The sequence below is a fragment of the Phycomyces blakesleeanus genome (genome assembly GCF_001638985.1).
Source record: "Phycomyces blakesleeanus NRRL 1555(-) unplaced genomic scaffold PHYBLscaffold_3, whole genome shotgun sequence".
NCBI classification, from domain to species: domain Eukaryota; kingdom Fungi; phylum Mucoromycota; class Mucoromycetes; order Mucorales; family Phycomycetaceae; genus Phycomyces; species Phycomyces blakesleeanus.
The window spans coordinates 2,940,763-2,963,073 of record NW_017265136.1 but is presented as its reverse complement, the minus strand read 5'-3'; the positions used below and the strand labels follow the sequence as shown (position 1 = coordinate 2,963,073).

General features: G+C 32.7%; 12 protein-coding genes and 1 non-coding gene across 13 annotated transcripts; 5 read left to right on the top strand and 8 right to left on the bottom strand.

The window, feature by feature from the left end:
* Positions 1-1,145: 1,145 nt before the first annotated feature.
* On the bottom strand, positions 1,146-1,507 carry PHYBLDRAFT_74084 (hypothetical protein; the record flags this gene model as incomplete). Its single annotated transcript, XM_018442978.1, has 2 exons — positions 1,146-1,444; positions 1,471-1,507. 2 exons carry the CDS (start codon positions 1,505-1,507, stop codon positions 1,146-1,148), a joined length of 336 nt encoding a protein of 111 aa, XP_018297067.1.
* A 489-nt stretch (positions 1,508-1,996) lies between these two features.
* On the bottom strand, positions 1,997-2,711 carry PHYBLDRAFT_164112 (hypothetical protein; the record flags this gene model as incomplete). The annotated part of the gene is made up of 5 exons (XM_018434939.1): positions 1,997-2,067; positions 2,152-2,218; positions 2,428-2,514; positions 2,558-2,606; positions 2,674-2,711. 5 exons carry the CDS (start codon positions 2,709-2,711, stop codon positions 1,997-1,999), a joined length of 312 nt encoding a protein of 103 aa, XP_018297066.1.
* A 1,108-nt stretch (positions 2,712-3,819) lies between these two features.
* Positions 3,820-4,643, top strand: PHYBLDRAFT_74131 (hypothetical protein; the record flags this gene model as incomplete). Its single annotated transcript, XM_018442986.1, has 3 exons — positions 3,820-4,110; positions 4,206-4,391; positions 4,482-4,643. Coding segments are annotated over 3 exons (639 nt in total), but the record flags the coding sequence as incomplete, so codon positions are not given.
* Positions 4,644-4,706: 63 nt separating this feature from the next.
* PHYBLDRAFT_157700 (hypothetical protein) lies at positions 4,707-5,677 on the top strand. The gene is made up of 4 exons (XM_018433664.1): positions 4,707-4,899; positions 5,108-5,266; positions 5,358-5,510; positions 5,581-5,677. The coding sequence occupies exons 1-2, from the start codon at positions 4,824-4,826 to the stop codon at positions 5,224-5,226; spliced, it is 195 nt and encodes a 64-aa protein (XP_018297064.1). The 5' UTR covers positions 4,707-4,823; the 3' UTR covers positions 5,227-5,266; positions 5,358-5,510; positions 5,581-5,677.
* Positions 5,678-7,401: 1,724 nt separating this feature from the next.
* Positions 7,402-7,972, bottom strand: PHYBLDRAFT_62937 (hypothetical protein; the record flags this gene model as incomplete). Its single annotated transcript, XM_018441044.1, has 3 exons — positions 7,402-7,658; positions 7,719-7,760; positions 7,825-7,972. The coding sequence occupies 3 exons, from the start codon at positions 7,970-7,972 to the stop codon at positions 7,402-7,404; spliced, it is 447 nt and encodes a 148-aa protein (XP_018297063.1).
* Positions 7,973-8,195: 223 nt separating this feature from the next.
* On the bottom strand, positions 8,196-8,921 carry PHYBLDRAFT_141078 (hypothetical protein; the record flags this gene model as incomplete). The annotated part of the gene is made up of 3 exons (XM_018430523.1): positions 8,196-8,379; positions 8,678-8,808; positions 8,868-8,921. The coding sequence occupies 3 exons, from the start codon at positions 8,919-8,921 to the stop codon at positions 8,196-8,198; spliced, it is 369 nt and encodes a 122-aa protein (XP_018297062.1).
* PHYBLDRAFT_t56 lies at positions 8,730-8,801 on the bottom strand. Its single transcript has one exon. It is a non-coding gene; the product is annotated as a tRNA-Glu (tRNA).
* A 1,966-nt stretch (positions 8,922-10,887) lies between the features above and the next one.
* PHYBLDRAFT_157699 (hypothetical protein) lies at positions 10,888-11,599 on the top strand (the record flags this gene model as incomplete). The annotated part of the gene is made up of 1 exon (XM_018433663.1): positions 10,888-11,599. A coding segment is annotated over exon 1 (235 nt), but the record flags the coding sequence as incomplete, so codon positions are not given.
* Positions 11,600-11,691: 92 nt separating this feature from the next.
* On the top strand, positions 11,692-11,856 carry PHYBLDRAFT_107213 (hypothetical protein; the record flags this gene model as incomplete). Its single annotated transcript, XM_018427986.1, has 1 exon — positions 11,692-11,856. A coding segment is annotated over one exon (165 nt), but the record flags the coding sequence as incomplete, so codon positions are not given.
* A 39-nt stretch (positions 11,857-11,895) lies between these two features.
* PHYBLDRAFT_141076 (hypothetical protein) lies at positions 11,896-12,741 on the top strand (the record flags this gene model as incomplete). Its single annotated transcript, XM_018430522.1, has 2 exons — positions 11,896-11,922; positions 12,034-12,741. The coding sequence occupies 2 exons, from the start codon at positions 11,896-11,898 to the stop codon at positions 12,739-12,741; spliced, it is 735 nt and encodes a 244-aa protein (XP_018297059.1).
* Positions 12,742-13,724: 983 nt separating this feature from the next.
* Positions 13,725-14,955, bottom strand: PHYBLDRAFT_141075 (hypothetical protein; the record flags this gene model as incomplete). Its single annotated transcript, XM_018430521.1, has 5 exons — positions 13,725-13,883; positions 13,944-14,113; positions 14,231-14,452; positions 14,535-14,815; positions 14,891-14,955. The coding sequence occupies 5 exons, from the start codon at positions 14,953-14,955 to the stop codon at positions 13,725-13,727; spliced, it is 897 nt and encodes a 298-aa protein (XP_018297058.1).
* A 1,689-nt stretch (positions 14,956-16,644) lies between these two features.
* On the bottom strand, positions 16,645-18,462 carry PHYBLDRAFT_164107 (hypothetical protein; the record flags this gene model as incomplete). The annotated part of the gene is made up of 6 exons (XM_018434938.1): positions 16,645-16,725; positions 16,807-16,810; positions 17,452-17,899; positions 17,954-18,079; positions 18,232-18,300; positions 18,444-18,462. The coding sequence occupies 6 exons, from the start codon at positions 18,460-18,462 to the stop codon at positions 16,645-16,647; spliced, it is 747 nt and encodes a 248-aa protein (XP_018297057.1).
* A 1,937-nt stretch (positions 18,463-20,399) lies between these two features.
* On the bottom strand, positions 20,400-22,294 carry PHYBLDRAFT_62215 (hypothetical protein; the record flags this gene model as incomplete). Its single annotated transcript, XM_018440933.1, has 5 exons — positions 20,400-20,436; positions 20,529-20,602; positions 21,120-21,135; positions 21,258-21,267; positions 21,913-22,294. The coding sequence occupies 5 exons, from the start codon at positions 22,292-22,294 to the stop codon at positions 20,400-20,402; spliced, it is 519 nt and encodes a 172-aa protein (XP_018297056.1).
* Between the last annotated feature and the right edge of the window lie 17 nt (positions 22,295-22,311).

Sequence of the window (22,311 nt, the reverse complement as noted above, 5' to 3'; positions counted from 1 at the left end):
AGCATCTGTCTCAATTCGGAAAGGTTTGTCCATATCTGGTGCAAGTAGTACAGGTGCAGTGCTGAGTTTTTCCTTAAGGATGTCGAAGCTGTCTTAGCAAGTGTCAGTCCATACAATTGGTTGTCGTTTAGGTCCTGTTCCTTTAGTAAGATCAGTTAATGGAGCAGCGATTCCAGCGAAACCTGGGATAAAACAGCGATAATGCTGTGCCAAACCAATAAATTGGCGCACTTCTTGAACATTAGAGGGTGGAACCCATTCTTGTATGGTCTTGACTTTATCTGGAGACGGGAGGATACCTTAAGCAGACACATTGAAACCAAGAAATATCAGTTCCTTTTTGTTAAATTCACATTTTTTAAAGTTGGCAATCAGCTTGGCTTTGCGGAGATGGTTCAAGACATGACGTACATGTTCTTCGTGTTCTGCTGAGGTTTTACTAAATATGAGAATATCGTCCAAATAGACCAATGCGAAGTTGTCTAAACATTCTCCCAGAACTTTGTTCATCAAATGTTGGAAAGTTGGTGGGGCGTTGGTAAGACCAAAAGGAAGGACCAGGAACTCGTATTGACCATAGCGGGTGTTAAACGCTGTTTTTGGCACATCTGAATCTTGAATGCGTACTTGATGGTAGCCACTCTTGAGATCTAGGCTGGTGAAATGGTTGGCTCCACGCAATCGTTCTAGGCATTTGTCAATTCTTGGTAAAGGATGGTTATTGCAGATTGTGACTTTGTTGAGAGCACGATAGTCTACACACATGCGCATTTCGCCATTCTTTTTCTTTACAAATAATATAGGAGCACCCCATGGAGATGAGCTAGGGCGAATGAGACCAAAGTCAAGGAGTTCTTTGAGTTGCTTTTTGAGTTCGTCAAGTTCTCGGGGGCTCATCTTAAAAGGCGGTTTGTTTACAGGGTGTGCATCTTCAGTGTTTATTACATGTTGTATATCTCGACTCGGTGGTAACCCTGGCAAACCGTCTTGGAACACATCGTCAAACTCTTTCACTAGTTTCATCCATTGTTCATCATTGGTTACTTCTTTCTCGGTCTTGATGTGCAGCAAAAAACACTCTGCCTCCTCCCTCCGAGAGAGTTTCTGGACTTGCTTTGCAGAAATGAGATAATTAAGTTGAGGTTTCATGGGGCAGTTGCCATGGGATGCAGGACAAACTCTTGGCCATCACGATATAAAGACCAGTTATCTCGATGCCAGTCAGGAACAGGTTTAGCAGTCTGTAACCATGTGCGACCGAGAATCAAATCGAATTTAGTGGGGAAGATAAAAGCATCAACACTATCAGTATAACCATTAAGAGAAAGTGTAAGTGTGACTTTCTGGTTAATTTTGATGCTATGCCCTCCAGTGGTTTCAACTGATTGCCCAGGAATATTCGAGACTTTTGTGGTAAGGTGTTTGATCCGGGGTGACACATACACTGGAAAAATAACAATAAATACACACCGGGAAATTCAGGCATACTATTGTGAATATTCCGCATTTTACAGTGGGGTTTTGCCTATTTCCACTGGTACCAAAGCTGATCTGGTTACATGTGCACAGACCTGCTATCTACAAGTGTAAAGTTCGATAGCACTAGTGAAGTTGGGGTCAATAGTAATTTTATATCTTTGTATATAATAGAGTACCAAGAAAACTTTATTTCAAACTTTGTTTTTTTGCTGTAATACAATCTGTTTCCATGTTAAAGGTTAATAATCAGGGACTACGTTGCATGTGTATTGTTGAACTATCCCTGGGTGAATAGTTAGAACCATGGACATTTTATTGCTTATAAGCCAATCATTAACACTCTTTATTATGAGGTCATAGATTATCTGCTCCCCCAATTACTTGATATTCAATTATTATTGGTTTGAATTATAGTTTATTTTTGTATTTATTAGAAAAAATAGAATGATTCTAGGTTGATAGTATTGGAATAATATTATATGCCTCGGGCCGTCTTCACCGGTATCCTTCATATGACTCAAATCAAGCAGTGCTTTATATATAATGTTTGTAAACCCTCATATTCAGTAGTTATCTTTGGCACAGATACTATTTAACATAATAGAAGAGAAGTTAGATGTGTATTTAAATATTTACATGTTGTGAGTGATATATTAATTTGAGGATACATACAATATAATGACTGAAGAAGATAAAAATAAAACTTTGAGAGTTCGAGGCATGGCGTCAAGTATAATTTCTTTAACAATGAAAATAATATAGAGAAGTTAGTTTGAGTGAATTGGGTGACAGAATATGTAATGAACGTACCTGAAGAAAGTCAATTTATTTGTAGACCTAGATAGTACTTGTGAAGAGTTGATATAACCTTTAGTAAAAAACATATATTAATATACAGTATAAATAATACTATCATACATATTAAGAGAATAAAAGAAGAAGTCTTACCATGTCAATGACGACGCCAAGAGATAGAGGTTCTTGATTCATTGCGTGTTTGGCAGATGAACATTCATCTGTAATAAAAATTATATTCTGTCAGATAAATATTAAAAGTAAATAAAAAATAAAATATTACCATGTTGATGGTCTTGTTTAATTGTAGGGAATATTTTTGGCGATATTGTCTATAAAAAAGAAGGAGAAAAGTCAGAATAATTTTATAGGATGATGACATAAAGTATAGTTACTAACCTGGAATAATCTGGATGGCCATTGCAAAGAGAATACATCAGAAGGAAAAAACACGCTAGTATCTATGACAACTGAAATAATAATTATTATTTAGTTACATTTGAAGAAAAGAATTGCTTTAAAAAAAAAGAAGATATGTTACCAAAAAAGTTTGCGAATATAGTAAAACACTAAGAGAGTATATATGTATCTATGACAACAGAATGTGTTAATCTTGTTGTTGTCTGTACAGAAGTATTTTTAAGAAGAATGTATCTTACCAGTAAAATTCACAGTTATAACAAAAATCAGAAAGAGAAAGAAAAGAAAAGAAAATGGTCGATAAGGAAAAATATGGAAAAATATGGAAAAATAAAAAAAATAAGTAAATAAAATACAAAAAAAACAAAATAGGCAATTAAAAAAAATGAAACTCAAAAAAAATATCCAAAAAGCATAATAGATATAATGGTGTAGTATCTAAAAGCAATCTTTGTATCAATTTACACAGTGTGTGTACAAGAAGTTACTTTAGATATATTCTTTTAACCAAGATCAATCAAGACTAGACATCCTTTTTTTTGGAAATATAAATATATGTTTTTGCTACAATCTTACTCACCCTTGCTCACGCACTCTTACAATTATTCTTACTTATACTCACACTTTCTCTCTCTATCTTCCCATCTTTTTCTGTCTTTTATTTTGGTATGTTTGATAATAAATATAATTGTAGTGTATAATAGAAATTTATTCAAAGAATATAAAAGCATTAACAGTTAATACATATTTGAACTTATATTTTTTAAATTAATAGAATATGTCTAACCAAAATGAAAGCTATCCCACTCGACGCACTCCTGCTGAGAGAGAGATGACAAACTCTCTTGCCATCTTGCGTCGTGACATGACCACTGTCATGAAAGACGTTGCTGATATCAAAGCAAAAACTTCGAACACTCCTGTGTCTGCTGTTTTGCAGAGTCAGCCGATGGCTTTAGTGCATGCTGTTGCTCCTGTGAGCATGGAAATGAATGTAGCTGGTTCTCCCACCATGGCTTCTGATGCAAAATCAGTCAACAAAACAAAAGCCTAAGTATGTATCATACATATAGTAAGTTATATCTTTAATAACTTACCAAGATTCAATAGAGACTTCTTCGGGAGCATTTGTGGGACCCTAAGTTCAAGTCAAAACATTTGGCTGAAATTCAAGCCAACAATGGCAAGCCAAGGTGGAACACGGCTGTCAACTTCAACCAGTCGCCAAACACTGAGCTGACAGAAAACCTCGTTGCCTACTTGGAAAGAAATTTCGTAGGAGCAGGACTGAGAAAAAGTGATGTTCGTGACTTTGTCTACACGAACTTCACTAGCAGAAAGCGTGCAGCTAATAAGTCTCAGGCTAAAAAGAAGTCAGACAATGCTCGCAACAGAAGGAGTAGCCGCGAAAAGGAGGTAAGTTATACTTTATTTATTTATTATTTGAATAATTCTTATCTAAGTCATTAATTTAAAGCAAAAAAAGAATACTAATTTAATATTTTCAACAGCACTTGAAACGTCGCAAAACAGCGTACCAGTCTAACAAGACTGCTATTGATGACGAGATGAAAAGAGATTGCTCTGGTCTCATTATAGAAGAGGCTATGTCTGTTGGTGAGTCAGACGATGGCACTTCGCCTCATGTTTCTTATAGTGGGCTTCGTCTTCGTCGTCCAGGTTGGAGAAGTGATGAGGTACTTAGTTTTTTGAAAGTTGAAATATTTAATTTAGTTAATATATTATATTGTATTATACTGAATAAAATATTAATGTCTTTAATATAGTACAACCACTTCATCACACTTGTTGACAACAAAGTGGTAGCTGATTTAGGCTTAAATAGCCATCAATTGCTGTCACGTGCTTTTGGCGAAACCGTTGAAGGACCAGTCCCTGATGCAATTGCGTCACAGTTTCCTCAGTGGGCTCTTAGAAACGGGCCCTAAATAAAGTTTATATTTTTTGTTCTTTTTTTCTTCATTCATAACGTCCTATACTTTAAATAACCAAAAAAATGCATAAAGAGGCATTACTTGTTCTTTGTTTTTATTTAATTATTCTCATAAAAAATCATAGTGCATAATTATTCATAAAGGCTTCAGGCATAGTATTTTTTTGGCATAGGAATGACCAGCATTCTTTCTTCGTTCATATCAGTTACATCTACAGCAGTTGCGACCTCTAAGTGTATGCGATGTACAGGCAAGATGCTGTGATAATTATCAGCAGAGAATTCTGGCAAGCAGATTGCAATACCTTCATCTCTGTGTTCATTGTCATTTGTCAAATTATACCATCGGATGTATGCAAAAACATGCTGGTCTTGATGTAATGTTGATGCTCGGTGGTTTGGATGAGGAGGCAGAGTAAATGAATGTATAAAAAGATACTGAATTTGTCCGGTATATAGGCTTGAAGTTCGGCCATTGCTGCTACGGAAGAAAGCTTGAACGAGTGACCCGCGCTTACCAGAACTGTTGTTCCCAATATATGTTTGGCCAAGGAGATCAATTGATTTCAATTTTGTGATTCGGTTATTTACAAAATATTGTGACAATCTGGCATCGTGGTAAGAAATGAGATTGGGCATGGCATAGGCGATTTTATAATAATCTAACAATTGAGGATAATCAATATCACTCATTGTTGATTCTTTTAAGGACTGTAAAGGAAAGGTGGATGGGGGGAGTGGTTCATTGCCTTTGATAGGTGCTGCTCGACTTAAGGATGAGTCTACAAATTGTTGCAGTCGGAAAGGTTGTTGGTTGGTTGGAGCATAAGTGGCATAGGTCGTTATAGGTGTGGTCGTAGAGGTAAGTTTTTCGAAAAGAGGAAGGAATGGAATGAGGCTTGGACATGATAACGTATTTCGTACGTAATCAGCTTTGTATGCGTCTGCAGTGAATTTTGTCATATAGGTTGTTTCAAACCCGTCTTTTCTGTTTGTCTTGTTATTCTTTAACAAACCATTGTATCTCTCAAAACCAAAGAACCAATAGCCATACACGGGTCCAAAATCACGAATTGTGTCATGAAGATGGAGGTGCAGGTGCATGTTGCAGGTGAGGACTTTTGGTTCATATGTATCTTCACAAGATTGACAGAATTCTTGTAGATATCTGTGTGCTTGGTCTATTTCAATGAAACTGATTGACGGCTTTACAAGTATACGGCATGCTTTTATATAGTGCATCCAGCCATTGAACATATTGGACGGAAGAACTGGTTTTAGAAGCACGGGAGAGTACACCAATACCCAAGACTTCCACTCATCTGCTTTCATGTGGGAAAAGCCCTTTCCTATCTTCGTTTTCAGCTTGGTATAGTCGCTGGGCAATATCATCGTTGCTGCAACTGTCTGCATTGCAAGCAGATCATTGTTTTTCATTTTTTTCATTTTTGTCCATGTTTCAATCATTCTCTTTGGTGTTCCCAGAAAAAGATTATGCATGGGATCAATGATCGTTCCACGTACTAGATCAAAGTATCCAAGGCGATACAACTGCGACCATCGAACACCATATTCGACCTCCAGCTGCTGCCTTTCTGAGGGTGTACTCGCACTATTCCACTCCTCAGCATGCACACGGTTTGCTCTATCACTTCGATGGCGCCACTGGTCACAATCAAATCCACGGAAATCGACAGAAGAAGTGCCTGGTAGACGAGAAAATTGATTGTCGCATTTGTAACAGGCACATGTGCTGTTGTGCGCGGTGAACCCACTAGTCTTTCTGGCAGCAGGTATATCGCATGCAACCATCAATAAGGCTGCACGAACTGTTGCACCGTCTGTTTGCTGGTAGGTGGGTATCTGTATTCCAAGATAGAGCTGTATCATTTCGTCGACTAATGGCTTGAGATAATGATTGATCTCTTCTGATTTTGGCTCTTTTGGTCCGGGCATGAGGCCAACAAGGATTGTATTTTCTGCTTTAAACCACTCACTTCTAGGCAGGTTGTTAATCACCAGGTAGATAGCACCGCAGGAATAGCTAGTACCATTGAAAGGCTGGAACCAGTCGATGTTTAATGTCAGCATCAATGAACAAGGATGCTCAACAAAAATTTCATTGTCATTGTCCTTCAAATCAGTCCAGGCTTCACCATCGTAAACATCACACAATGTATCAGTGATCTTGAATTCTTGGTTCCAATGCATGATCTTTTGCTCGAAATCGGGACGGAGGAAAAGAATTTTAAGAGCACGTGTGAGAGACTGATATACATAAGACTTCTTTGCGACCAAACCACCAGACAATGATTGGACCATTAATTTGCAATTACAGGCAGTATGTGCACCAAGCTTTACGAAATCACAACTCAAAGGAGCAGGTACACTTTCCTCATACACCTTGTGGCAATCCTGACAAACGACAAATCTCTTAATCCCTTTTGTCATGGCTGAGAATCCTGTCATGCTTTGGAGACCAGAAAGACTCACGGGCAATTGGAAATCCTGCTCGTAAATCGACAAGAGCTTGTTGATGAATTCGATCAAGACAACAGCGCCCTTATTGACCACATAGCGGGAAGCAAACATTACCACAAAAGTAGCAATGAACCTGTGTACCGGATTTTCAGGCATATTTGGGGTGGCAAAAGGATCTATTGTAAAAAAAACAAAAAAAATTAACACCCCCCCTTTTTTCAGATTTTTCTTTTTTGGTTCTTTTCCTTGAATTTTTTTTGGGTCTTTTTTTATTAGTTAATTAACACGGACTGACCTTCAGTATCGAATTCTTCGACTTCAATCTCAACAATATTCTCTTCATTGTCTTCACTTTCTTCACCGCCATTGCTTTCTTCGTCATTGTCATTTTCATCACCATCACTGCTTTCGCCATTCGACTCATTGCTAAAAGCAACCTCATCGTCAGAAATTGGGGCTCCTTCCCAAACAGGCGAGTTGGTCTGACCGTCCATTGCTTCTATGGGTCCGGTTTGTTGGTTTGATGTAGCTACATATAGAATTCAATTTTTAGTTTACTTCTCTTTTTATCACAATTAACGTTTCTTACTTTCAAAATCAATATCCATGAGATTTCTTTGAACAGATATATCTATTGAAATAAAACATTATATAAAATAACCAAAATGAAAATGAAAATGAAAAACAAAACATACTTCTTTCACTTCTTTTCATGTCTTCATATCTTGCTCTTTTATTGTGACGCTGGAGGGTTTGTGTAGAAACAAAGCTGTAGCCTTGTTGATTATCGCTGCATTTTGTGCAATAGCACTTCTTATTATAAAGTTCAGAAGTAGAGGACATGGTGTTTATTTTGTTATAAATGTTAAGATAAAAGAGAAACAAGTGTTACATTTACTTTATTTGTTCAAACTTTATAATAATAATAATAATAATAATAGAATAACTTGGATGGTTATTATATCCGAGCCAATAGAAAATTACAACATGACTTTATGAACATGTACACCAAAAAACATGCTGAGATGAAAAATTGCTCTAAATATCCACATGTAACCATGAACCTTCACACAAGGGTATTCAGGGTCATTTCTCCTGTGTCAGGTATATGTGGTACACGCCGGTTCTTCTTGTAGTAGTTTACTAGTTCTTTGGGTAACAAGTCCTGGACTCGTTCTTCAATCTCGAACTGGCTAAGTGTCTTTTTGTCAAAATTTTCTTGGTGTCTTTCACCAAAATTCATCAAAGGTCTTTAGGAGGAAAAATAGCTTCAGCTACCAATTGTCGTTCCCGATCTGGGTTAGTCTTCCTTTTACTATAACAAAGTCAAAAGGTCAAACCCACTGGGGATCAAGGAGTATACGTAAAATCAAAGAGAGGATAAAAGATACTTTTTATTGATATGAATTGAATTGTCTTATATAGTTTTCTAAACTAATACTGCACATTATCTGCAGTAGTTATTATTTATATTTAATTAAAGAAATAGTCATTATACTGCGGTTAACTATCTTCAGATTTTACGGATTCATCAAAATAATGTCCGACAGACCAACCCAGATCGGGAACGACAATAGATTATGAGTATTCGGCAAAACAATTCCGCATCGGGGAATCGAACCCCGGTCACGACGGTGAAAGCGACGGATCATAACCACTAGACCAATGCGGACGATATACTATTAATATGCATAATAAATATAAAGGCCGTATGCATCAATGTCGTGATGTCCAGCACCAGAGGGTCAGTGTGCTCATTTGATTTGTCTGGTGATTTGTCATGATGTGTCATTCCGGTTATGAGAGGCTGATGTCAACGGTTTGTTAATGTGGTGAAGTGCCCTCAGTGGTAAGAGAAGATTTTTCTGTGCACAAGAAAATCTCGTTTCTATTATCTGTTCCTTTTATATATAATATTTTTTTATTTTTCCTTTGGTAAAATATTTGTTTACATTGTACTTCTTTGAAATCATGGTCACCCATCACTGCAAAAGACCACTATTTTAGTTCCTGAAAACCTGCAAAAATTTTACTACAATTTTCGATTTTTAATTTTTTCAAATAATTTCTATTTTTTTCTGTTGTGATTTCAGATTGCTTTTTTTTAGCTGTAAAATCACACTACCATTATTTTTTTGGCTATAAAATTACAAAATTGAGTTTTTTTTTATATTATACACTTCTTTGATATAATTCTAAATTACACTGAAAAAACACTTATACAAAAGTTAATATAATATTTAATAAAAATTATATATATTCTTAAGATTTCACTTTTTCTATTTCAAAATAAATCATTTGAATATTTTTTATATATTATAAATGTGAATATAAGAACAAATATTTAATCAATATATTTCAAGGGAACGAGACAAAAGGTTGTGATTTCATTTTTACTGAGGCAATATTTTTGCATGATTTTTCCATTTGATATATGGAACTAAAATATTAGATTTTTTTATTTCACATGTTGTGAGAGGCGAATGTTCCATTTTTGGATTATTTTTTGTCATGGTCGAATTATCGTCATATCAAATATTATAATTCTAAAAAAAGACTTTTAAAACAAATTGCGTACACTTTTAGTAATATACGCAGTATTTGACTTGGTTAATGACTTAATGATATATGATTATAATTATAATGATATGTGCGGTAGATGTATCAAAGAATTACTTGGCATACTATAGTCATGGATTGGAGCAGTATTTTATCTATTTATAATTTTTTTTTGGTATATAAAGACCTTGATCAAGATTTCTTAAAATCTATATAATTTTTTTTATAATTTAAAACAATCGACATGTCCAATAATCAAAAGAAAGACAGTTATGTTATCTGCAAATGTCCAGACTGTACAAAGTTGGATAGCTGTGGAAAGAAACAGAAAAGACAAAATGCACAACAACACTATGAGAAACATGTAGTGCCTGTTGCCAAAGACAATGCAATGGGTAAATAACAAGAATAACTCGAGCTATACATGTAAAATTAATATAAATTAATTCATAAAATAGATGTTCCTGAAGAACATTTTGACAACATGGAAGTAGATAGTATTGACAGTGACAATGACAATGATTATGATTACAAGAACAAAGGCGAAGACGAATATGAAGACAAAAATAAAAAACAAAACATTGAATTTGATCAAGAAGGTAAGAAAATAAAATAAAATAAATGAACAAAATAATAACTGAAACTGATATATATATTTTTTATTTTTTATTTTTTATATGATTATAATTGTAATTATATTTTTATTTCTATATCTTTACAACAATTATTCCTTTCTAGTTGACTTACCTTTGTCCCAAGAAGAGTCCATCTTTACTGCCAAAGATACAATTACAGGAGCATTTGTGGTTGATGGCGATGGGATTGAAGAAGGCAATACCAGTTTTGATTTTGAACAAGAAGAAAACTTTGATGAGACCAGTAGAACCTCGATAGTAGAATCAGGTATGAATTAATACGGTATAGACAATTAATCAATATATTAATTTAAACTAACTTAACCTTTGTCTTCATAGTTTGTCCTTTGTCTTTTGATAACATACCCTTGTATATCCACTTTGTTGCAGTATTCATTATCATATTTCACTTGATCTTTTTGATGGAAAGCGGTATATTGATTCTCATTAAGTTTTGCAATACTCTACTGCCTCTCTGTGATATGTCTGGTACCCTTCCATTGACGATCAATAGTTTGAAGCATAAAACAGAATTTAACATGGCAACAGATGGAATAATAGTATACATTGCATACTCACAATGTCATTTGATTTATTCTCAGAAAACAAGTCAAAGAGTCTGTACATTTAAAAAATTCTCTAAATCCGCCATTTGCAATAACAATCTCTTTAAAGTGTCAACTGGAAACTGTTCTCTTTCAGCAATGATATATCCATTCAACTCTCTGAAGTATGCCTTGCAACAAAAATTCTCCAAGCCAGATTTTGTGTCCAAGATCAATTTGTGGAGAAATTGTCAAATAATTGAAAACATCAAACTTGACATTTTCGATGGTGCAGTTTGGAGTGATATTAAAGACATCAATGGCAGACAGTTTGTTGATGATAGCCAATCTTTAATGTTGACTCTGAATATCGATTGGTTTCAGCCATTTGAAAGACAAATACATTCCAGTAATGCAATATATCTCTCTATCAACAATCTCTCACGGAGTGAACGCCTTAAGTCTGAAAATGTCATTCTTGTTGGTATGATGTCTGGGCCAAAGAAAGCAAGCACTGACAGTATGAATCATTACTTGAAGCCACTCGTTGACGAATTGTTGCAGATGTATATTGGTGTAGAAATGATAGACTCACAGAATAGAAAGATTGTTGTTTGTGCTGCATTGATGTGTGTTGCCTGGGATATCTCTGCTGCTCGCAAAACCTCTGGATTTACTGGCCACATGAGTACATGCGCCTTTCACAAATGTCAACAACAATTCACGACTATAAAGAAGACCAGCAAGCTTGACTACTCTGAAGTCAAGTATAGCAATTAGGTGAGACACAAAGATAATGAATCTGAAACATGTTGTCAGCTGAATAAATGCATTGAACAATACTGAGCAAACACATCTAGAAAAAGAAAATGGCACTCAGTGGTCAAAGCTTCATCTGTTATTTTACTTTGACCTAGTCCACTGTACAGTTATAGACCCAATGCATAACCTTTATCTTGGAACTGCAAAGCAAATGATTCAGATATGATGCGAGTGTAACTATATCAATGAAAAGAATCAGTTAACTATGCAAGAGCTTGCCAATGATATTGTTGTACCTTGTGGTTATGCATGTATAACAAAGAAGATTGCTGATGGTTTTTTGTTCATAAAAGCTGACGAGTGAAAGTCATGGTGCATCATATACTCTCCATTTGTTTTGAAGCATGTTCTCCCTGCCAAGAATCTCAACAACTGGATTTTGTTTGTTAATGCATGCCACTTACTTACAAAACCTTTGATCACTGACAAAGAAATAGATGAAGCCCACAGTAAACTCCAATTGTTTTGTACAAGATTTCAGACACTTTATAGAAAATCGGCTATGACATTAAATATGCATCTACATCTTTATCTTGGCAAGTGTGCTCATGAATTTGAACCAATTTATGCTTTCTGGTTATTCAGTTTCGAGAGATACAATGGTTTGTTGAAGAATATCAAAACAAATCAAAAAGGTGGCTTCGAATCAACGATGATGAAGAGATTTTTGGAGAGAACATATATTGGCAGCTTCATACAATCTTTTGTCAACCATCTTCCCCAGTTCGCAATTGACTTTCTGCATCGCATTTCAAATAGTCAAGATCAATTAGCAGCATTGCATCCATCTTCTACTGCTAGTATCTTTTCTCTGTCTGACTTTATTGAATATTCGTTAAACTCTCGTCATTCTGTTTTGGGTTGTGAGCCGTTGCCCCCTTCAGTGTTTCCAATTAAACTCAATCAAAGGATTACAATGTGCAAGGGACATTATGAATGTTTACTGGAGTTTTACAGGCATGCGTATGACAGTCACAATCTTTTTGGCCATTATTCAAACTGGGAATCTAACCAGATTTTTGTTAATAACCGAATTGAGAAAATGAAATGAATATCTCTTCTTGGACAAAAATACTCTTCTGAATATTATTTCCGCGCCTATTATCTTGAGAATAACAGTGAAAATAAAGCAGCGTGTTGTAAATGAGTATTGACTACTGCTGTAATTGAGAATAAGTCTGAAGGAAATAATATAAGGCCTCAGCTATTCCAGTCAAAGATGTCTACCAATTACTTTATTATTTAACACACAGGTTTAGCATGCATGATAGTGATTATATTTCATATGATGATATCACCATAATATGGGATACATCAGTGGATTATTATAAGCATAATTATAACTCATAAACACATTTACTTTCGATGTTAATACTTCATTGGGACTACACACATTTATATAATTAATCATACATTAATTATCCCAAGATCACGTTGCTCTGATTATGGCTCAGATAGGATCGATTACCTGACCCCAGTCATATAATTTTCCCAATACAAAATAATATAAATATCAGTAGTAGTTTAGTGTAGGAACCTGGTCAAACTTTGATATAAAATCCTTTCTCAATAAACAAAACCTACACAAGTTCTCACGAATCTTCGTTCCTAATCTTAAATCTTCAATTCTTCCTCTTAAAAGCTTCTTCAACTTCAACCACCACAACACAGCATTTTCTGATTATATACTGTATTTATTTCAACATTTGATAACCATTGACAAAACTGTCATTACCCATACTTTTGCATTTGTTGAGTGGTACTCTAGTTATTCTTTGGGGAGTTACCAGCCAATATTAAATAAAGGTATTGAGCTCTGAAATGAACATTCTTCTGTATTTAACTATGAATGTATTATTCTGGTACATTATTTATATTCATCAATTGCAATTGCTAAGTATAGATTTACTATAACTAGTGAATTTAAACATTTAGTAATCTCTTTATCTCAAAAAATATAAGCTTAAATAATATTAATAAAATATCACTTTGCACTCTTTTATCAATTTATTAGAAAATATTTGATTTATTGTCTTATTGTTTCTTTGACCATGATGGCAGCTTGTTTGCCTTGGTCTTGCTAAGCTGCTTATCTCTTATTTCTTTAAATTTATGCTTAAATGAACAGGTATTATTTTTCTTATCATGAGCTGCCTCATAATCCACATCAAGTTCATCAACAAATCTATCTCCCTATATGCCAATGTAAGTATTATTATACATCATCCAAAAAAATAGTTTTTTGTACTATACCCCTTTGCTTCTCCAGCTTGGGCGGAATCTCCAAAAAAAACTCTTTTCTGAAGACGAATCCTGTTTCTCTTCTTCTCTTTCATCATCACTCTCAAGGTCTGACATGTAACCAGCATAGAGAATACTGTCAACATTCTCCCTAAAGCTGTTCACAAAGTGTGCCTGATTGGCTTTCAAGGCAGATTGTTTTCTTTTATATAACTATATATAAATATATAATATTTTTAATTTAATATCACATCTAGTATATTGTGGGCATGTGTTTTTTACCTTTACACATCATTGACAAAGACAGGCCCATCGATTCTCTTCCTGCTTCTTTTCTCCTGTTTTTTTTTCTTGCAACTTTCTGTTGCCAATATGCTGCACAATCTTAGTTCGAAAAGTTGGCAAGTCCATCTTTTTTCCCTCTTCTTGACGGCAAAGGTAATCAGTCACAGACTTCAGAACAGATCTGTTTCCCTCCCTGTTTTTATTTTCATTGATATTGTATTGATCATACAATTTCTCTTCAGTCAAATAATCACGTAACAATTGCTATAATATAAATGTATATTAAATTCTATCTACATAAAAACATATTATGATTACTTAAATTCAATATTGGTTGACGTTCAGGCAACATGTCTTGCTCAACTGCATTACTAGCAGTGGCTTCAGCTTTCTCAGAAGATGTGTTCTTCAAAACAGTATTTAAGACATTCATGATATCAAGTTTCTCATACACATCATGAATGTTACGAGTTCTACCTGATGAACTACCTTCAAGATCCAACCAAGCTCTCTTTGATGCTAGTGGTCTTTGATTGCTTACTGTTCTCTGTAAGTGTTGCAACATTATCATTCTTATATCATTGGTATTTCTTGGTGGCCTTTTTTTTGATTTTTATAAAAACCGAAAATAAAATTAATATAAGAAAATTGAAGACTGCCTGGTTTTAATCAACCTTCGCACAGAAGGTTCTTTACCAAAAGCATTGTTAACTGAATTGTTATTGAGATTTTTTGACATTGTGAATAATAAGAATACCTTGTTTTTTTTAAATCCAAAGGGTCTATTTATATTATGTTTTATTTGGGCTTTAAGTTTTATTCTTTCTCAGAGAGCACCATGCTCTATTATGTAACAAGAACAGCTTTGAATGTTTCCACTCTTGTTGTGAGTATTTTACATATTTCTTTAATTTAATTTTCAATCCGTGTTTTATTCTTATATTATGTATTAGTATTTGAATAATATAATTTTATAATATACTCTGGTTGTCATATATATTAGCTGCTGAAATAGTGCAACTGCGTTTTCTTTCAATTCTAAGTAACAGATAAAAAGTATTTTTTGATTTATTTATTTTTTAAAAAAGCCCAAATTCATATTTAATAGAATAACCATGCCCCTCTTTTTTATTTTCTCTTTCTTTAACCTGCTCTTCTCGTTTTGTCTCTTTTTATATGTCTTGGTAAGCTTACTCTTAAAATCTCAACTTTTATTAATACTTTTGGCTTTTAGAATCACCTTAATATATATTAGATAAACAATACACTCAACAAGCATTTAAAACAGTACAGGTAATAAACAATCTTCTAACTAAAATAAAATATCTTGCTGACTAAATATTTTTTATTTTCAAAATGATAGAGCTTCTATTCATTTTGTAATAAAAGATGTTTTGCGCTTGGTACTATATACTTTCTGGTATTTTCAGTCTATGAAAAGATAATATATATAACTCAACTTAAATTATGTAGCTTATCAAATCTTCTTCTCAGATAAATATATCATGCCTTTTTTTCAAGTCATACTGGTTTGCTCCCTTTTGCAAACGCGTGTCTATAATATGTAAGTAATTCAAGTGTCTTTACAATCAAAGCGTACATATTAATAAAGTTGTTTATTTTATTTCTTACTTTTTATTTAAAATAAAATATCAATCAAATGGATTTCTATTCTATTGTGAGGTTTGTTATGAACTCCCATAAATGAGCTAGTAAGTATATTATTTCATTTTATTTCATAAAGAAACTTCTATTAATACTTCTGTATCTTTTTTTTGCTCTAAACTAATGTAGTTCTAAACAAGCATATTCTCTAAAAAAGTCCAAAGGATTTCAATTTCATTCAAAGAAGTGTAACACTAAAAAAAAACGTGCTGAATCCATGAAACCAATAAGGTAAGGAAGTATAGTATAAGTCAGGTCATCCAATGTATTCAAGCCGTCTAATAAATGAAAGTATAACATGTATACAGATTGTAATATTTGGATACACACTTTTAAAGAAGTATTAGTAGTCCATATTAAATAGCTAAATATATTTTCCAACTGTTGTGAATGAGTATTGATTACTGCTGAATCTGAGAGTAAGACTGAAGAATAAAATAATATCCTTAGCTATTCCAGTCAAACGGATCTGCCTTTATGATATTATCTAATACACAGATCATCATATACATAATTGATTATTTAGTATTATCACCATGACATGGGATATACAAATACATATACATTATATATGACACCATTATATTTCATCTACATATTTCTTTTATTAGGCAAATACTTAATTGAGAGACTACAACTACAACTATTTAATATTATGAAACATTATCCAAGTGTCTGGGTCGGAATAGTAAAATATTACCAATAGCATAAATGCTCTTCTTTACCAAAACTCTCAGACTGATCTGACTGGAGAAGTACTATATCAATTGTTCTTTCCGGATCTTTCCATAAGAACAATACTCATGGAAGATGACTCATTGTGATAAAGATTACTTAGCATACACTGAATTACAAATTAGAGAAACATATAAATATTAGTAGATAGTTCTGTATAGAAAGACAATCGAATTTTATTATTCTTTACTTTTCTTTTGAAATAAACAACCTAAATAAGTTCTCATGAATTCTTTTGTCTATATTATATTTTGCTTTATTTTCTCCCCACAACACCAACCATTCAAAAATCAATAAAAACCATTTTTTCTATGAGATTCTATTTCAAATGCATCATCTCTTGATGGTGTCAGCAAGATCTATTTAAGTTTTTTTTACAATCATTCATTTGAATGCTGGTTTCTGTCAGGTTTCAGACTGATTCTAGATCGATTTTAGTGAGGTCTATCCAATAATATCATGTAATTAAAGCAAATAAAAATTTTTAAGAGGTAGAGAGTTCAAAGCCAATTCTATAACAAGTAGGGTTTAGGTATGGTTTGAAGTTATGGGTGAATATATAACCAGAATTACAGACAATTATAACATTTCAAGAAAAGGGAGAATTATAACTCTCAATTGATCTATTGATTTTAGTATCTATAATCTCATCATTTAGTTAACTAAATGAAGCAATTTTTATAATAAATATCAAACTATAATTGAATATAAACCACTAATTTTTGGAGGATCTAAACAACAATTAAGCTACTTAAATTGATTGTCTTTTGCAGTGTTCAACAAGACACTGTTTACGGTCTCCCTTGATCACCATTGAATGATTTGATGCTTGAACCCAGGTTTGGCAAAATGCTGCGCCAATGCATTCTTGAGTGAATTGTATGGGAAAACCATGAGAGGGATGGGGCAATCAGCTTTGGTATCAGAGAAAAGAGGATTTCCGCAGTATGTTGATAATGTGGTGATGTATTTTTTGAATGTGCAATTTGGTTGGTGATTGCCTGGTAGATAAATTGCAAAGCACTTGTTGCAGACAATGTATTTGGCAATGCTTTTTGTCATGAAATTGAAGCCGGTCATAGTCTTTAAGGCATCAATAATAAGTGGGAGATTGATATTCTTATCAAAGGCAATAAGAAGATAGCGGAAGAATTTCAACAGAGCAGTTCTACCTGTTTGGACCAAGTAAAACGCCTGAAAGATAATGCCAAATAGAGTCATAAATTGGCTTATTTGAGACATTTCATAAATTTTCAAAGAAGTAACTACAAAGGCAAGTATTTCTGTTAATTATTTGTAACACAATTTATGTATATTTTTTTTAAATGTATGCATACTGGAAGCAATCATGTCTTCAAAATCTTCAACACTGGCAACCTCAACTTTGCTCTTATTTTCAAACTCATCACTTGAATCAGAATTGTCATTGTCAGAAGCCAATGATATTGTCATAACATCAGACTCTTCAAATTAAAAAATCTTGTCTTCTCTCAAAATCGATATACTCTGTATAGTAGTTTTGGCTGATACAATAGAATAATTATCTTTATTTATAATAAAAACAGGCTATTAGCTATCTAAATTATGATTTATTAAAAAGAGATTTTATACTTACTATCAATTGATATTTCAGATACATTTATCATCTGAACGTCTGTCTCTTCTTTGACAACTTCTGTATTAACTGATAATTAACAAAAAGAATATTACATTATAATTTATTTAGTAATGCACATACTACTCAAATGACATTTACCTTAATTTTTTAGGTCAATGTCTAATAACTTATCAGCATTATTATGCTGCTTAAAGGTCTGTGTATTTTACAAAATTCCTCTGATTGCATTTTTGGTACATGATTAACATGTATACATAACAGTGTAGATTTTAGTTGTAGAATTTATAGCAGTAATGTGGTATTTCAGGTATGAAACAATAGAAAAATAAAATATTTGATAATAGGGACGTATAGAAATACTTTGAGACTGTATATAAGTTGTCTTTATTCATAAATAAAAAGTGTCCCTTTTTATAAGAAAACACAATCTGCTCTTGTCATTACGTCTTAGTTTCTTAAGGCTTTCTTCCTTTACTATATTTGGTTATTAGAGTGTATTTACTGCTTAACTAGTGTCAGTGTTACAATTATGACATCAAGTCATAAATCGTACTTCTTTAGCTCTTAGCTATTCTTTTCTCTTTTATACTAGAGCTTTAGGACTTCCTACTAAATTAGCTCCATATCGATCTGACACAGTTTACCCGGCAGTATGATATAATTATCTTAACAATCTTTAAGATATTATCTACAGTACTAACTGTAATAATTATTGGGCTGATTACTTAATCGTTTATATATATTTTATACTGACAAGATGATAGCTACTACGCTATCCCAATATGAATATGTTCTTATATGTGATAAATCCAACATCCGAGTGTCTGGATCACCACAAAAGAGAATTTTTTATTGTTGTTCTGGAAGACAGAAATAACAGGGAGTTTAAAAAATAAATAAATTCGATGGCTCTGCATGTTTCTTCTTGGTGATGAGGCTGTCACACTACTTTTTGTCTCACCAAGACTACTTTTAAAAATATAGTTTAGTCAGTGTATTAAGTTTTATATTTGAATAATCTATACATATCTCAACTCTTCTTCTTGAACTTTTCTGCTTAACTTTGCCAGCATATTTTTTAATAAAAAAAGTATTAATGAAATATCCTGCATGACACTAAATTTAATATGTATGATTTGTCACTTCTCCATTTGGTATTCAGTCTTTATCACTCCTTGAAGGAGAAGAACAGCAACTCATTAACTTCTGAATTTGTGTAAAGCAAATTGGTATTTCAAAATTAACTACTCGGGTCTCAAGGAGTAGTACAACTTTTGCTGACTACTCAATCTTTCTCAGTTTGCCTCTATAATGCTGTCTTCATGTATGATACGTTGACATTGCCTTCTATATATGCAAAACTGTAATCAAATGAGTTTTGCTCTTTTAAAAATATGCTGATATCCGTCTTCTATTTCTTTTTTCACAGATAGTTGATTGGTGCATTTATTCTTGCAGTTGCACTTGGTATCTTATTTGTTCTTGTTGGGATAAAGTCAACACAAGTCTCTGTCATTATAACAGGAATATGTCTTACTCCTCTCACAAGCAATAAAAAATAACTTCTTGTTTTTTTTGATAATTAAAATATACTTTTATTTTAGCAAATTAAAACAGGTAAAAATAAAATAGAGAGCAAGTCATATAAATTAGATATATAAAGTAGCTATACAGATTCACCATCATCTTAAAAAATAACTTCAAGATGATGTTCATTTACGTAGAAAGAGAAAAATAAATGCAAAGTAAAAATTTAAGCAAAATAAAATATAAAAAAAAATCAATTTAAATCTCGCACTTTTAGTAAATTAATAGAAAAGATAGTTGGTCTGTCACATTAATTAGTGGTATTGTCAAAATACAACAATCTTGACAATGAGACAAAAAAAAGTTTTATGATTTCAAATAAAAAATAAATAAATCAAATTGCTATACTCTCTATATAATATATATGTAAAAAAAAATGTTTTTATTATATTGTTTCGCTCTTAAATACAACTTTAACTTTTTAATCTTTTTTTAATATTTTTACCAAACTCTAGAATCAATTTGATTGGTTAATTAAAATAAATTAGTGGCATATCCACTACCATTAGTAGCAGTCACACCAATTTCATTTATAGTATTATTGTCTAATTAATAAATATTTGTTTTTGTATTTAGGTTTATTTAATATAATCAGAAAAAATTGCAAATTCATATCTTAAGAAAGAAAAATATTGAAAAACAATGATATTTGAAATATTTTTCCAAATTTTGTCAAAATTCAAAAAATAAAATTCACCCAAACCTACCCTCCTTTTGCAGCGTTGAACTCTGTATACTGAGCAGTAGCATTTGTATTTATTGTCTGTATTGTGATTGAAAACTATTTTTAAAAATATATCTCTATGTTTAATAATAAAAAAAGGAATATAAAGCAGTTTATTCTATGATTTATTTAGGTTTTATATATTTTTAAATGATAAACAAGTTTCTCTAGACAATTATATTACATAAAATTCTTTTTGAATACTTTATTCATAAAAACTTACTGAGATAAAATTTTACACTATTCTTTTACACATAATTAATTTAATTTCCCTGTGTAAAAGAGAATGATTTTTGCAGTGGTATAAGTTCTTATAAATCTTTGTTTCTTATCTCAAATATTCAATTCTTTTTCTTAACAACTTTTTCAAAACTTCAACTATTACAACAGTTTTGATCTTTTCTTATGTTCAAAAGTTGGTCTTATTATCTATAAGTACTTCAGCTTCATACACTTATACAAACTATCTGATCACATTATAAAATCTGGTTTTTTCATATAATTAATTATAGTTTTACATATAAAAAAAATATATTTGTTTTCTAATGTTTACAATAATAGTAAAGAAACTTACACTAGTTATATTTAATCTAATAAAATATATTAAAGCCGAGTTTTCAATATAAAAGTAAGAAAATCCCGTCAAAAAAATCAAAAGACTCATATTTTCTAATGGTATCAGACAACTATATATATATTAGAAATTTTTTACTTTTTAAAATCTTTTATATTTTTACAATTAAATCTTTTATAGTTTTTGGTAATAAAGATTTTAATAAACTCTGCACACAAAAATTATTATTACTTTTGTTTTTACTAAAATTTTATAAGCTTATAAACTTCATACAGAGGGCCAAAAAGGAAAGAAATTTTTTTGCGAGAACTGAGTTTCAAGATCTAAGATATCTCCAATAATGTATACCACTAAAAATAGGAAGTCACAAGCTCAAAATATGATCTGGTTGTGTTTGTGTTACTTATTAAAATTAACACAAAATGCCTTCTTGGCTCAGGTTAAAGATTATATTTTATTAAAGGAGATATTACTGGCAATCTATAGATCATATAGCCTCCAAAGTACAAAAAGAAGATATAAAAAAGTCCCAAGGGATCACAAAAGACAAAAAAAAAGAGAAGGAAAAGAGAAGATCAAATCATACTAGCTTCAATGGCTGAACCTGCTCTCCGCTTTGCAGCTGTGAAAATAGTTGTAACAGTGAAAGGGAGGAGACAGAATTGCAGAACAAAGAACTTTTCATACAGAGGGGAACAAAAGAGAAAGAAGAGATGCAAAGCAAAAAAAAAGAAAAGAAAAGTAGAGAACTAGAAAAGAAAAGAAAAAGGTCTAAATTATATCCAAAGAGTACCATGTTCAGTCTCATGTGAATAGTCACCATCAGGATTACATATAATATCTATGTGCCAAAGAATAGTCAGCAGTGGTATCCAGTAAGCAGGTCGTGGTTCTTGAGATGACAAAGGCAAGGATGTGATGGCAAAATCAATTCTGTGTATCTGATCTTGGTCAGGTTGAGGCAACTGTTCAAATAGTGCCACAGGAACAAGTGGGCAATCCAACAAATGGCGGCGTGAGGTGTGATCTGATCCACAAGGACATTCCTTTGTTTTGCCTGGTAACCACCCCATTCTCCAACGAATCAAACGGCCACGTTCCATACGTGAGGCTGGCAAAAACAAGATTGGATCAACTCCAAGAACTGGGCGGCATGCTTGAATGAGAACTTGCATATTGGACTGGAGAAAGG

Excerpts from the sequence above, each read along its gene's own strand:
- PHYBLDRAFT_157700 (XM_018433664.1), top strand. The coding sequence starts at position 4,824 with ATGACCAGCATTCTTTCTTCGTTCATATCAGTTACATCTACAGCAGTT. Across the intron at positions 4,900-5,107 it reads TAAGTGTATGCGATGTACAG|GCTTGAAGTTCGGCCATTGC; the intron begins GCAAGATGCTGT and ends TCCGGTATATAG.